The following is a 12,192-nucleotide window of genomic DNA, read 5'->3' on the forward strand; positions in this document are numbered from 1 at the left end:
TTGTTGGGTTAAGGTCATTAACCCCTTCCTTTGAGAGAGCGTGTCCCCAGGCTTCTCTATACCAAGACCCTCACATGTACACACCTCCAACCCCCCTCAATACAATTCTAAGATTTTAATCTGTAACCAAATGATTGTAATAAAGTTAAGCATATTCATTCATATTAATGGTTGCTTGCTACCCAAATCTTTGAACCTTAGGTATTCCACTTGAGTAGTACCTTGAGTAGAAAAGGAACATTTTCTAAAGAAAATGTGTGTGCTTGCTATAGTCTACAATAGTGAATAGGAGCAAACGCGAATCTCACACACAGAGTATCCATCCATGAGTGTTCTGGTCTCCCTGCATGGACCTATAGAAGAGACATCTACTACAGAGGTACTTGCTTAGGTCACAACATATGATGAGCTGTTTGGGCAATATGGCAGAACTCTCATGTCCTGTGGCTGGATCCCTCAATACAAGCTCTGAAAAACATTGTCACATTGGCTGCCACCCAGAGCCATAGAGACCTACAAAGATGTCACGGGGGAAAGCAAAGATACACGTTTCCCACAGAGTGTTGCTTCTGTTCTACTCAGGCTGTTGCCATAGTAACAGCGGAGCTTATCAACAACAGGCGATGTTTTTTTTAGCAAAGATATTAACGGTAGCTAGCAAGCAGGCTATCAAAGGAATATTAGCTAGCTGATGAGATCAAATGGCTGATAAACGTGCTTTGGAGAAACTGGACTTTTGTGCATTAAGCATCGAGCAACAGCAGCAACTCTGACAATTTAAGGTTAGTTAGCTAGCTAACACTTTACTACTGTAGGTAGCTTCATGAGTGCTCCTTGGCTTCTCCAACAACATTTAGTTAGCTAGTTCTACCGATATAATTAGGAATTAAAATACAATAGGATTTCTTGTTCTATCACTAAACTGCATTATTTTTGCATTCATCCAGCTAATAGTTAGCTAGCAGAAATTCCTTGGGTAAAGATAGGCTCAACAAACATCTCGTGGGGTAACTAAATCTGCTATTGACCACCTGGCTTTTCAAAATATCATGAGGCATGGGAAAGAGTAGAATGGACAGTAAAGTTAAGGGAATTCACCATTATATTTATTCTGGGACAAGCAAAGCCAACAATGTATATTAGAGAGCGCATCCAGAGGTGGAGGCCTTAATAAGCGACTTTTTAAGGTTTGTTAATTGGCTGGCACTGACTGACGGTCTATTTTCAGACATATTATTCTCCATCTCAATTAGGGCTCTCAAGCTCCAGACATCAATAACGAATATAATTCTATTTCATATTTAGCGACAGTAATTAAGTCTAACTGACCGATTGCTTGGGTACCTGCTTCTTGTTTTTTTGTGTTTTTTTACAGAGATGTATTTCTCAAAAGACCCACAGGCATTCGAGAGTATGCAGCAGGTGGGTTCAATCAACAACACAAACTGACACATACACCAATATACAGACAGGGACAGTCCTCTACTTAGAACTACCAATAATTAACATATTTTCTCTCTTTCAGATTACTTCACCGCTCCAAACTGCAGGGCGATCCTGCCGACAGAGGCACAGACTGAATCTTTACCGGATTGTTTGGCAGTTCAACTGTTATTGAAGTGTAAAGCTGTAACAGGCCTCTTATCTGTGTTCTGTACATCCTCTGTATTGACTAGTTATGTCAAAGTAACATGATGGGAATGTACTGGCACCCAGGCAGATGTTCTTACTGAGCATCATTACAACAGGTTAGTTACAGGGCTACAGAAGGATGTTTTATACCGCTGGTTGAGAGGAAAATATAGATTTCTAGGCCTATAGGGTGGAGTGGACAGCCTCTTTACAAGAGTTCTCAGGGAAAAGTCTAAATGGGATCATTGGGACGTCCCAACTCTGACGTTAAGCCATCGAAGTTGAAATATAAAATGGTTAAGGTTACCGATGTCCCAAGGATTCCGGATAGCACTAACTTTTTTCTCAAGCCTCAAGAGTTCCCCCTTCTGGACTCTTATGTACTTCCACTAACTCGCCAGACATTAAGCAAGATGAGACAATGTGACCGCAGCAATACTGACCATAACTTTAGAATGATCTGACCACACTGGATACACAGTTTAAATGTTTAATGAATTAAAAATCATCAAGTAACCAGCGCATCAGGCTTTGCTTTAGTAAAAACAGGTCAATTCCATCTGTTACAAATCATTCAGAATTCTGTTTGATTCACATTTTATAATCTGACACGCTACAAAAATAGGCACATCTGGTTTAACAATTAAGTGATTGTATAGAGAAGACCCTGAAATTGTATAAAAACCTAGACCCTGACAATATTGGACATTTCAACAGTAGGCCTACGTAGTACATTCTGTAACCAACATACTGTGGTAGAGCATGTGAATAGAGCTTTTAAATCCTGAGCGAACAGGCACAAATCATCAATGTTTAGACACGTCAATGTTAAAAGGTAACAGAGATTTCCTTTTTATATATACAAGATTGTCAGTAACTTACATTGTTAGATTTTTGTTCAGGCAATTGACTGTCCCTCTCGTATGGCTTGTATTGGGCTCCAGGAATCCAGAATTGTATCTTAGACACAGATCTAGGATCAGATTACATTATGTAAAACCTTAAACATAATCCTTAGGTAGTAAAACACACAACTGACCTTACAATAGTGTCTATAGGCAACATCATCCTACTGCCTTTAGCTCAGAGTAGTGTACCAGTCTCCTGACCCCAGAGCCCATCTACATTCCACAGTATGATGGAGCTATCAATACACACTGATCTGATCCAAGGTCAGTGTTGCGTTATCCCCTAAAGGTAATGGTTAAGATTCAAAGAGGGAAAGCTGGCCCTGGATCTGTGCCTATTAAACAATCTCACACACTTACTGTACACATGGGACTTTAACCACAACATTCAAAGGTTCACAAAATTCAAGTTTCAACCAACCGCGATAAAAGTTAGTGTTCTTTTATGTTGTGTCTTACTTACACAGCATTTTAACAGTAAAGCAGATCCCCCTTTTAAAAACATGATTCCCGTTATTAGAACCCAATACATACACTCACTTTAGTTCACAATGTAAAATTCTAGATTGGAGATACTGATTGAACGGCAATGACTACAACCATCACACACCGCAGCCATCCCACAGACACACACATCCAGTGTCTGATGTTCTTCACGTAGAAACAGGTTTAGTCCTACACACACTTCCAATGTCTCCCAATGTCTTCACACAAACATGGCCTGGGACACAAAGCTCTCTCCACGAGTCGCACCGGCGGCAGGGGGGTGGTCCTCCTCATTGTCATGGTAATCATTGGGTTTGTACTGGTTGGGGGCGTACAGGTGCGGGACTTCGTTCAGCCTGGGTTCATCCCAGCCAGAAGGGGCGCCAGCGTAGCGCAACTCCTCCGCATCACAATTGTATTCCTCATCACTGCACGCATCCAGGTCCTGGTGGGAAAGATCAAATCTTAATAATCATGTAAAAATAAGGAGAACCAATGCAGTCTTCATAGTATTCTAGTGACCCTTGCATTAGCAAACAAACTGACAGAGCAACACCTTTTGAGAGTCTTGAACCCAGGTCTTCTAGCCCATGGGCAAACTTGCTAACCACTGTTCCAATAGGGTTAAATCACAGGGGGAAAATTGTAACTAGCTTACCAAGGCAATGGTTGCTACAGTATTAAAAACACATGTTTCTATCTATAGCATGTCCAGTGTAACAGCTTCTATCCACATAGCAACCCTCCATACCCTTCAGTTTCCTACACGTTCTCATGTTTGTGTTCTGGTAAATAGGGCAATCATGTTGAGTAACTGATGAATTAATGATCATAAGTAGATGTTAAATGATTGAGTTATTTTTGTTTCATGAATCCTTTACCAGCATGTATTATAAATGATATAGATAATGAACTAAGAGTTGGGTTTGAGGCACTTTATAAGCCAAAGCTACAGAGCTTAATGTATCTTGATAGTCTACAATGGCTTCCTCTCCTGGTCTCCATTCACTCCATCTTTACTGATAGGAAAACACAGGCCAGATGGAAGCATTATCAAGGAGGCCAGCTGGGAATTTGCTTTCGCCCATCCAGGTCTTTCATGTCTGAAGATTGAGGAAAGGAGTCAGGAGAGAAGGACTATTGAGAGATGCACCCCATGTATGGCTGTATTCTTACTGTGCTGGGCTCTGCATCCTGCGGAGCGTAGTACAGGTGGTCCACGGATCCGTCCTTTCTCTCCACAGGGTCTCGACTGGTGTTCAGCTGCAGATGTGCATGCACACACACAGGATTATTCTCATGTACTCTGAGTTTGGGTAAAACTAGGTCCAAGAGGCTTCTAAACAGTTCTACCCAAGCCATAAGACTCCTGAACATCTAGTCAAATGGCTACCCAGACTATTTGCAGTGACCCCCCTCATTACACCACTGCTACTCTATGTTGTCATCTATGCATAGTCACTTTAATAACTAACTACATACTACCTCAACTAACCGGTGCCCCTGCACATTGACTCTGTACCAGCACCCCCCTGTATATAGTCTCGCTATTGGGGGGGCGGCAGGGTAGCCTAGTGGTTAGAGCGTTGGACCAGCAGTCGAAAGGTTGCAAGTCCAAGCTGACAAGGTAAATAAAGGTGAAAAAATATATATATATTTTACTGCTGCTCTTTAATTACTTTTCTCTCTTATCCGCATTTTTTTACTGATTGTAAAATACAAATTGAGGGGCCATAACAGCAAGTCTAAAACTGTTATGGCTGGCCAGCATCCCTCACCGTATCAGAAGAGCTGCTGGTGGTGGTCTGCTGCTTGTTAGGGGGAGGGGGCTTGTACTTGGGTGGACCACTGAGAAAGAGAGAAAGGAGGGAATCAAAACAAACAGGATGATCACTTAGTATGAGTGACAGACACACAAACACTCACTCTCCATTCTGCTGGTTGCGTTTTTTGCGGACCAAGACCACAACACTGCCGATAATGGCCAGCAGCAGAACCACCCCAATGAGCCCTCCTATAACACCGCTTGTAGTGGGACCCTTCACTGGCAGTCGAGTACCTGCAGAGAGAGAGAGAGACAGGGAGAGTAGGAGAAATGAGAGAAAATAAAGTAGATGAGAGAAAAAGTGAGATAGGAAGGAAGACAAAGAATAGAAGGGAAGTAAAAGGGGATAAGTACAAAGAGGGAGAGAAAAGAGAACATTAAGAAGAGTAGTGATAACATTCACATGCTGGAGTCGTCCCACATGCACAGGAATAACCCTACATTACACAAAATAGTTTCATTTGTGGTGAAAGGTTCTGAAAGCGAAATTCTAAATGTAATCCCCAAGTAATGAAGTATGCCTAGCTACAGTCTATAGGGTGTGTGCATGTGAGGCAGAGGTGCAAACAAAGTGTGTGTGTGGATGAGAGGTATAGAGAAAGTGTGTACGTGTGTGTGAGAGCAAGCCGAGATGCAGAGAAAGTGTGTCTCTGCCTTTACAGAAGGTCTACATTAGTGTAGACTACAGTCACGTGGACAGGCAGACAGGCAGACAATCAGACATAATGACTGTAGTACCTTCCTCTAATGAACCATGACCACAAGTACCAATTCTAAAAATAAGATAGGAATACATACACACACACGCTGTGACCCCATCCCCTTATCCTCCCCATCATTGCCCAGGGGATTATGCTAATGAGGGAGTGTTAAAGGGCAATAAGGAGCTCAGCTAATTGGAGAAGAGTAACACAGGGAACGTAATTTGGTTGGCCCTTGATTGAATGTTAGGCTTATAATTATGACTGTGGTACTGATGATCTTATAGCAACGCTCTGTAATGTAAACAATGGAGCATCCAATGACCTTTACACATGTAAATAGCAGTTGTTTTCAATTAGACCACAACATGTAAATAAAATAAAAATGTAGAAGGGAGTGTTACTAGGTGATTAGGGTGTAATACAGCCTGTTGTCCACATGGCAGTAGCCCAGTTATAGGACTTAGAAAGCAGTGTTACTGGGTGATTTTGGTGTAATACAGCCTGTTGTCCACATGGCGGTGCTGTGTCTCCATAACAGGCTCTGAAGTACTAATAATCTTCACTACCTCTGCTTTGTTCCGTCCTCTCTGCTCTTCATCACTCCCATGATCATCGACTATGTATTTATTTACTATGTCTTTATTCTATTATACTGAGTCGTTTACTTTATGTTCGTATTCTTATATTTTATTTCTTGTTGTTGCATTGTCAAGAAGGAACGTGCAAGTAACAATTTAGTTGGACAGTATATACACCATGTGTATCCTGTACATACGACTAATAAAACCTGAAACTTTTCCTCCCTCTCCAAAGTGATTTCCTCCCCTCTTCTCCTTTTTACTGATAGGGAATAAACTAGGCTGGTGACAGCTTTATCTGGTAAGCATTCTTTATTTATTAGGGTACTTTCCTTTCAGATCAGTTCAGATAAAGGAGAGGAAGCCACTTTAGAGTATTGAGATGCAGCCGCTGTCTGAGTGACTCCAGCAGTGGTGAATAGAGATCATGCCCTCTCTATCTGTGGTGAATGCCAGCCATGTCTCACTCTAACAAAATCTCCCAGACGGCCCGAGATGCCCGCTGTGTCTCTCAGCTGGCGCCGCGCTCCGCTGCCCTCCGACAAGGACAGGCTGGGCTCCGTAAATTTAGCCGAACGGGTGCAGGCAAAAACACACTGAGCAGAGTCCAGCTGGCAGGGCCATCTTGTATACTATCCAATATCCCTGTCACTCACACCAACATTTATACACACCCACAATTCTCTGTGGTGTGCTGAATGCCCCATACCCTCCTACTCACCTCACACCCCCATACCTTCCCACCCACTCACACCCCCATACCCTCCTACTCACTCACACCCCCATACCCTCCCACTCACTCACACCCCCATACCCTCCCACTCACTCACACCCCCATACCCTCCCACTCACTCACACCCCCATACCCTCCCACTCACTCACACCCCCATACCCTCCCACTCACTCACACCCCCATACCCTCCCACTCACTCACACCCCCATACCCTCCCACTCACTCACACCCCCATACCCTCCCACTCACTCACACCCCCATACCGTCCCACAGATTGAGACAGGGTTTATCCACTCTTGGTGTATTCTCAAGGATTCTACCTGTATTCTCAATGTGAGGTATAGTCTAAAATACTGCTAAGAGTTTTAAAATCTTTTTAAAAATACTGCCAATACTGCCAAAGCTCTACAACACTAGAGCACTGCTGCATAAGATAGCTGGTGCATAATTAAGCAGCCTCTAGATGATTGCTGGGGGATTTTCTGGGCTGAGAGACTGGCTGACCAGGAAACAGAGTGTAACATCTCGCTCTGCCTGCTTGCTTACCTCTCTCGGTGATACCAGTCTGCTTCTCCCAACTGGGATTAAGGTTAACATGCTTCCCCAGCCAACCATACAGGCCCATATGACTCATGTGACCTCGGGCTGGCTGACCTGGCCTAGCTGCACTTATCCCCATCTCTCCCTTCTCCCATCCTCTACTGCTGCCTTCGTTTGGGAAACGCTCATTTATCTCTCCTTAATATGGCAGCCCAAATCTGTAGCGTCTCCAGCTCTGCATCTTTAATCTCCTAACGAGCAGAGATAAGCCTGTTTTATTACCCTCCCTGCCCTCACACACACACACACACAATCTCTGCTCCCAAGAGCTACACATTTATTATACCTCAGCTATAAAAGTCATTGACCCAAACAGATTAAAGGGTCATTCATTGGCCAAACAATCCTACTGTTGCTGATCATAAAATCCACCTGTATTGTATTATTGTTGACTTAAGTTTGAGCATCAACGTACACATGAGACAAACACGGATCCATTGACCCCAGATGATGGGGTTACAGATTAGGTCTAGACGGATTGATCAGCACTGATAGAGATAAAGATGAGCTAAAGAAAGAGCTGAAGTAATCCCATTGCTCAGTCAGGGAGAGGAGAAGTCTAGCCCTTAGATCCTAAAGGCTTAACAGAGTTACATTACCAACATCCATTCAGCCCAATACACACACACCTCGCTCCCTAGCGACCCTGTATCCTGGTAACCAGGCGCCGCATACATAATCACACAGATTGGAGGTGTGTGTGGGAGGGAGAGAAGGACAGGGACATACAGTGATCGAGGAGAGGAGAGAGGATGAATGGGAGAGACGGGGTGATGGAGAGGAATTCCGATCACTGCCTCTTCAAGTATGATCATCTTATATTACTGCTGCTAATAATAAACACACAAAACACAGTATCACTACCATCAACACTACTACAGTAGTACTATGTGGACTGCTGTTGGCTGCTGCCTGCCTGGTGCAGTACTGAAGCTGTAGTCTGTCAGGCCCAGTATTCATCTAGGGTGATTCCAGAGCTGGCCCCATGCATTTACACTGTCTGGGATTAAACGTATGTCAGGGACACCAAGCCTGTGTGTGTGTGTGTGTGTGTGTGTGTGACAGCAGGAAAGACCGTGTGTATGCATACAATTGCGTGTGGGTGTGTGAGTGTTTGACGTTGATCTCCCCCTCCCTCTGCAGGGAAACAGTGTGCTCCCTGCCATGGTGCATTAAGGCACCGACAGGCACCCTGGGAGAAGGCAGGGTCTCTCTCCCCCACCCTCATACCCTCTCTCTCTGACAAGGTCGAGGCTCCCCTCTCGCTGTCTCTGCGTCAATATTTACAGTCCACTTCACACTGGAACAGAGGTGGCTGGGTCAAGCCAGCATGGAGCAGGCCTGCTGCATTACCCAAATGTAGCTTTCCAGTCCAGCTGAGAAGGTTTAATAGGGGTAGGAATAGGACTAGGCAGGCTTTAGTAGTCCAAAAGGCAACACACCCCAACCACACCAAATAGCTGTTCATCCCAGCAACAGAGAGAACATACACAGGTTGCAGCTGGCAGATCCATAACAAGGCACACACACACACACACAGTCCAGTCCGGGTAACTAAGAGTTGTACTGTAAGAACACAGGTCACCTCAGTTAGCTAGTGTGTCATAATGTGAACTGTCCCTAACCTCCCCCTCCTTCCCTGGGGCCTGGTCTGTCACCCATTGGTCCGTTTACCTGCCCTGTGACCTTCCGCCTGGGAGAACATCCACTTCATTAACTACTGGAGCACTACTCCGCCATGCACAGAGGGATCCCAGCCCAGAGTGCAGCCTTCTACTGAGAGGGGATTGAGGTGAGACAAACTAACATTTCCACTCCGGTTTCCTCTACTAACAATGTGCTGGTCTCAGGTTAGGCTGTGTTAGGTCAAAGCAATATCGAGGAGGATGCCTTGATAGAATGTTATATCACTTATAGCTATATCTGTTCAATGTCAGTAGAGATGGAGGAAAGAGAGATGACTTCAGGCTACTGAGATGTATCCTCTCGGCCACAGCAGGCGGCTAATTGGGGGGCCGTCTCCAGTAGACTACCTCGAATAAGAGACTGATTAACAGAACGGGGAGCCGTAATGGCCCCGCTTTTCAGTTGCATTCTCTCCCCCTTTCAGCCGATGCCCCTCAAGAGAATCTGCACAGCCAGAATGGCACAGGCCCGGCTCTAGCTCTGCATTCGGATTTAAACTCTCATTAAGACAATTCTCCTCTGCCATGGTGAACTATTGGGCATATAAACAATGGAATAGAATAGGCAACGAGGGTAACATTTTGCATGTCGAAAAAAAGGACTTATCGTTATGCGGCGAGCTACCGTGACGAGGTTTAGTTTGTTGTTGATTATACAGGGTTACAGCGCAAGTAACATACACATTCACGTATACACACGTTATTTATGGACATCTAATGGGCCTGTGGGCATATGGGTGTGGAATCACAATGCAAACCAGAACCACCGTTATATATAGTTCCCTGGGAGGTATTCTAGGTTGTGGGAGCCTTGTGCTGATCATACATGGAAGTCACAGGAGGTTGGTGGCACCTTCATTGGGGAGGACAGGCTTGTGGTAATGACTGGCGCGGCACCAGTGGAATGGTACCAAATACATCAAACACACGGCCCTCCAGTTGTTTGATGTCATTCCAATTGCTCCGTTCTGGCTGTATGAGCCTCCTCAGCAGCCTGTGATGGAAGTCATTACCACCTGTTGCTATAGCTGTGTGTTCTTCAGTGTCTGTCCTTAACACCAACATTACACATAGAATACAACAAAAGCATGCACACAGTGTGTTACAAAAACACAATCATACAGGATGACAGACACACACAATGCATGCATATGGATGCTAATAGTCACATTTACACACCCACATGTCACAGATGAAGAATATCAAACTGCTGTACATGCATCAAAAGGCCTTACCGACAACATCCTCCAGACAGACAACCCCATGGTCACATAATGATCCTTCATACAGCATCTAACACACTGCATCACGTCTGTCTCTCTCAGATAATCATTTTTATGTCACAATTCATCCGAATCTCAATATACAGTTAGCTATATCGTGCTCCTCCATCTCTCCCACCTCTCAGTGTGTGTGTGTGTGTGTGTGTGTGTGTGTGTGTGGTGTCAGAGATAGACCGTTCAATAGCAACAGCAAAGTATAAAGTGGGTGAGTGGACATAAATACATTGCAGTGGGCGAGGAGCAGAGTGTGTGAGGTAATCAATAGGTAGCAGTGAAGGACACTTGATGCAGTGTAGATCACCAGGCCAGCCCTGCGTGAAAGACATGACACAAACACTGGCTGCACGCCATAATGACACTCAACATGACAGTCAACACAATACAGAAAGACACACATACACTGAGTGTACAACACACTAGGAACACCCGCTCTTTCCATGACAGACTGACCAGCTGAAATCTATGGTCACTTATTGATGTCACCTGTTAAACCCGCTTCAAATCAGAGTAGATGAAGTGGAGGAGACCAGTTATAGAAGGACTTTAAAGCCTCGAGACATGTGTCATTCAGAGGGTGAATGAGCAAGACAAAATATTAAAGTGTCTTTGAATGGAGTACGGTAGTGGGTGCCAGGTGCACAGGTTTAAGTGTGTCAAACTACAACGCCACTGGCTGTTTTTCACATTATGATCATTTTACTGTCGACGCTAGTCAGTGTTTGTGAGTGCATGCCAGTCAATTTAAGTGTTCACCAGAGCACACTAAGTCATTGTGTGTGTGTGTGTCGACAGTAACACACTACACTCCTTATTGTACATGCTTATGTATACACACACACCAGTCATTGAGAGCTGTGTTGAGGGGAGTTATATCAGTGTTCCCTAAAGAGCCTCTTATACTGGTCCACACTACACTAGCCCTTAAACACCCTGCACAGCACAGGGCTCTACATATTTAATACAGAGCTCAGAGGACAGAAGAGTGGAAGAAGAGGGAGAGAGGATTGATTTCTTGGCAGCTTTACACCAGCCCAATCCTCCTGAAGTAGTGTGTGTGTGTACGCTTCTGCACAAGTGTGTGTCAGACCGCGTTAGACACGGCGAGAGGAGAGGGAACACACACACGGAGAGACAGGAGTGTGTGTGGGGAAGAAAGGTACCTGTGTAACAACACAGAGTCAGACGGATGGAACAGAGCTGATGTGAGTGTTTTTGATCTGCTGCTATGGGAATGGAGGCTACTCATTGTGAAGGATGAGGCAGAAATAGCAGTTATTACACACCTAGATGGGCAGTGACTTCCTTTCTACTCCAACTGTCTTCGCCTGGGCCGGTATTCTGTCTGTTCTCAACATCTCACAAAGCTCAACATTCTTTTGGTCTGTGTACCAGGGTTGGGGCAACTTCCATTTCAATTCAATCATTGAAAAGTTTCCATTTACTTTCTATGGGAAGTTTGCAGTTCTTGAATTTCAGTTCACTTCCTGGATTGACTGCATTGAAACTGAATTGATCCCAACCCTGCTGTGTACACAGTAACAGTCACCTGAACAGGAGCAGATCATGGCATTGTTCTCTGTGTAATCTATCAATGGCTTGTTGATGTTCAACACTTCCTGCAGGCGACACACACACGGCAATATCAGATAGATGTGTATCAGATAGATGTGCATCTACTGGAGGTGACACATACCCATCTTTCTTCTAGACACAGACACACCTGTTAGACTTGTATCAGGTCCCCCTTGTCTCTGCTCT

At 44.5% G+C, this 12,192-nt stretch overlaps 1 protein-coding gene and 1 long non-coding RNA gene across 2 annotated transcripts in view; one reads left to right on the forward strand and one right to left on the reverse strand.

Moving 5' to 3' along the window:
- The first annotated feature begins 623 nt into the window (after positions 1 to 623).
- On the forward strand, positions 624 to 2,151 carry LOC112228309. Its single transcript, XR_002950031.1, has 3 exons — positions 624 to 782; positions 1,376 to 1,422; positions 1,526 to 2,151. It is a non-coding gene; the product is annotated as an uncharacterized LOC112228309 (long non-coding RNA).
- The window catches only part of LOC112228268 (nectin-2), an 84,753-nt gene continuing 74,669 nt past the window's right edge, over positions 2,109 to 12,192 (reverse strand). Inside the window, exons 7-10 of the mRNA XM_042304725.1 lie at positions 4,953 to 5,085; positions 4,805 to 4,874; positions 4,203 to 4,289; positions 2,109 to 3,471 (exon numbers count right to left, since the gene is read on the reverse strand). Of these exons, the coding sequence (XP_042160659.1) occupies positions 3,247 to 3,471; positions 4,203 to 4,289; positions 4,805 to 4,874; positions 4,953 to 5,085 (515 nt within the window). The 3' untranslated portion in view covers positions 2,109 to 3,246. The remainder of the gene's footprint in view (positions 3,472 to 4,202; positions 4,290 to 4,804; positions 4,875 to 4,952; positions 5,086 to 12,192) is intronic.

The sequence above is a fragment of the Oncorhynchus tshawytscha genome, linkage group LG23, assembly GCF_018296145.1.
Source record: "Oncorhynchus tshawytscha isolate Ot180627B linkage group LG23, Otsh_v2.0, whole genome shotgun sequence".
NCBI lineage: Eukaryota > Metazoa > Chordata > Actinopteri > Salmoniformes > Salmonidae > Oncorhynchus > Oncorhynchus tshawytscha.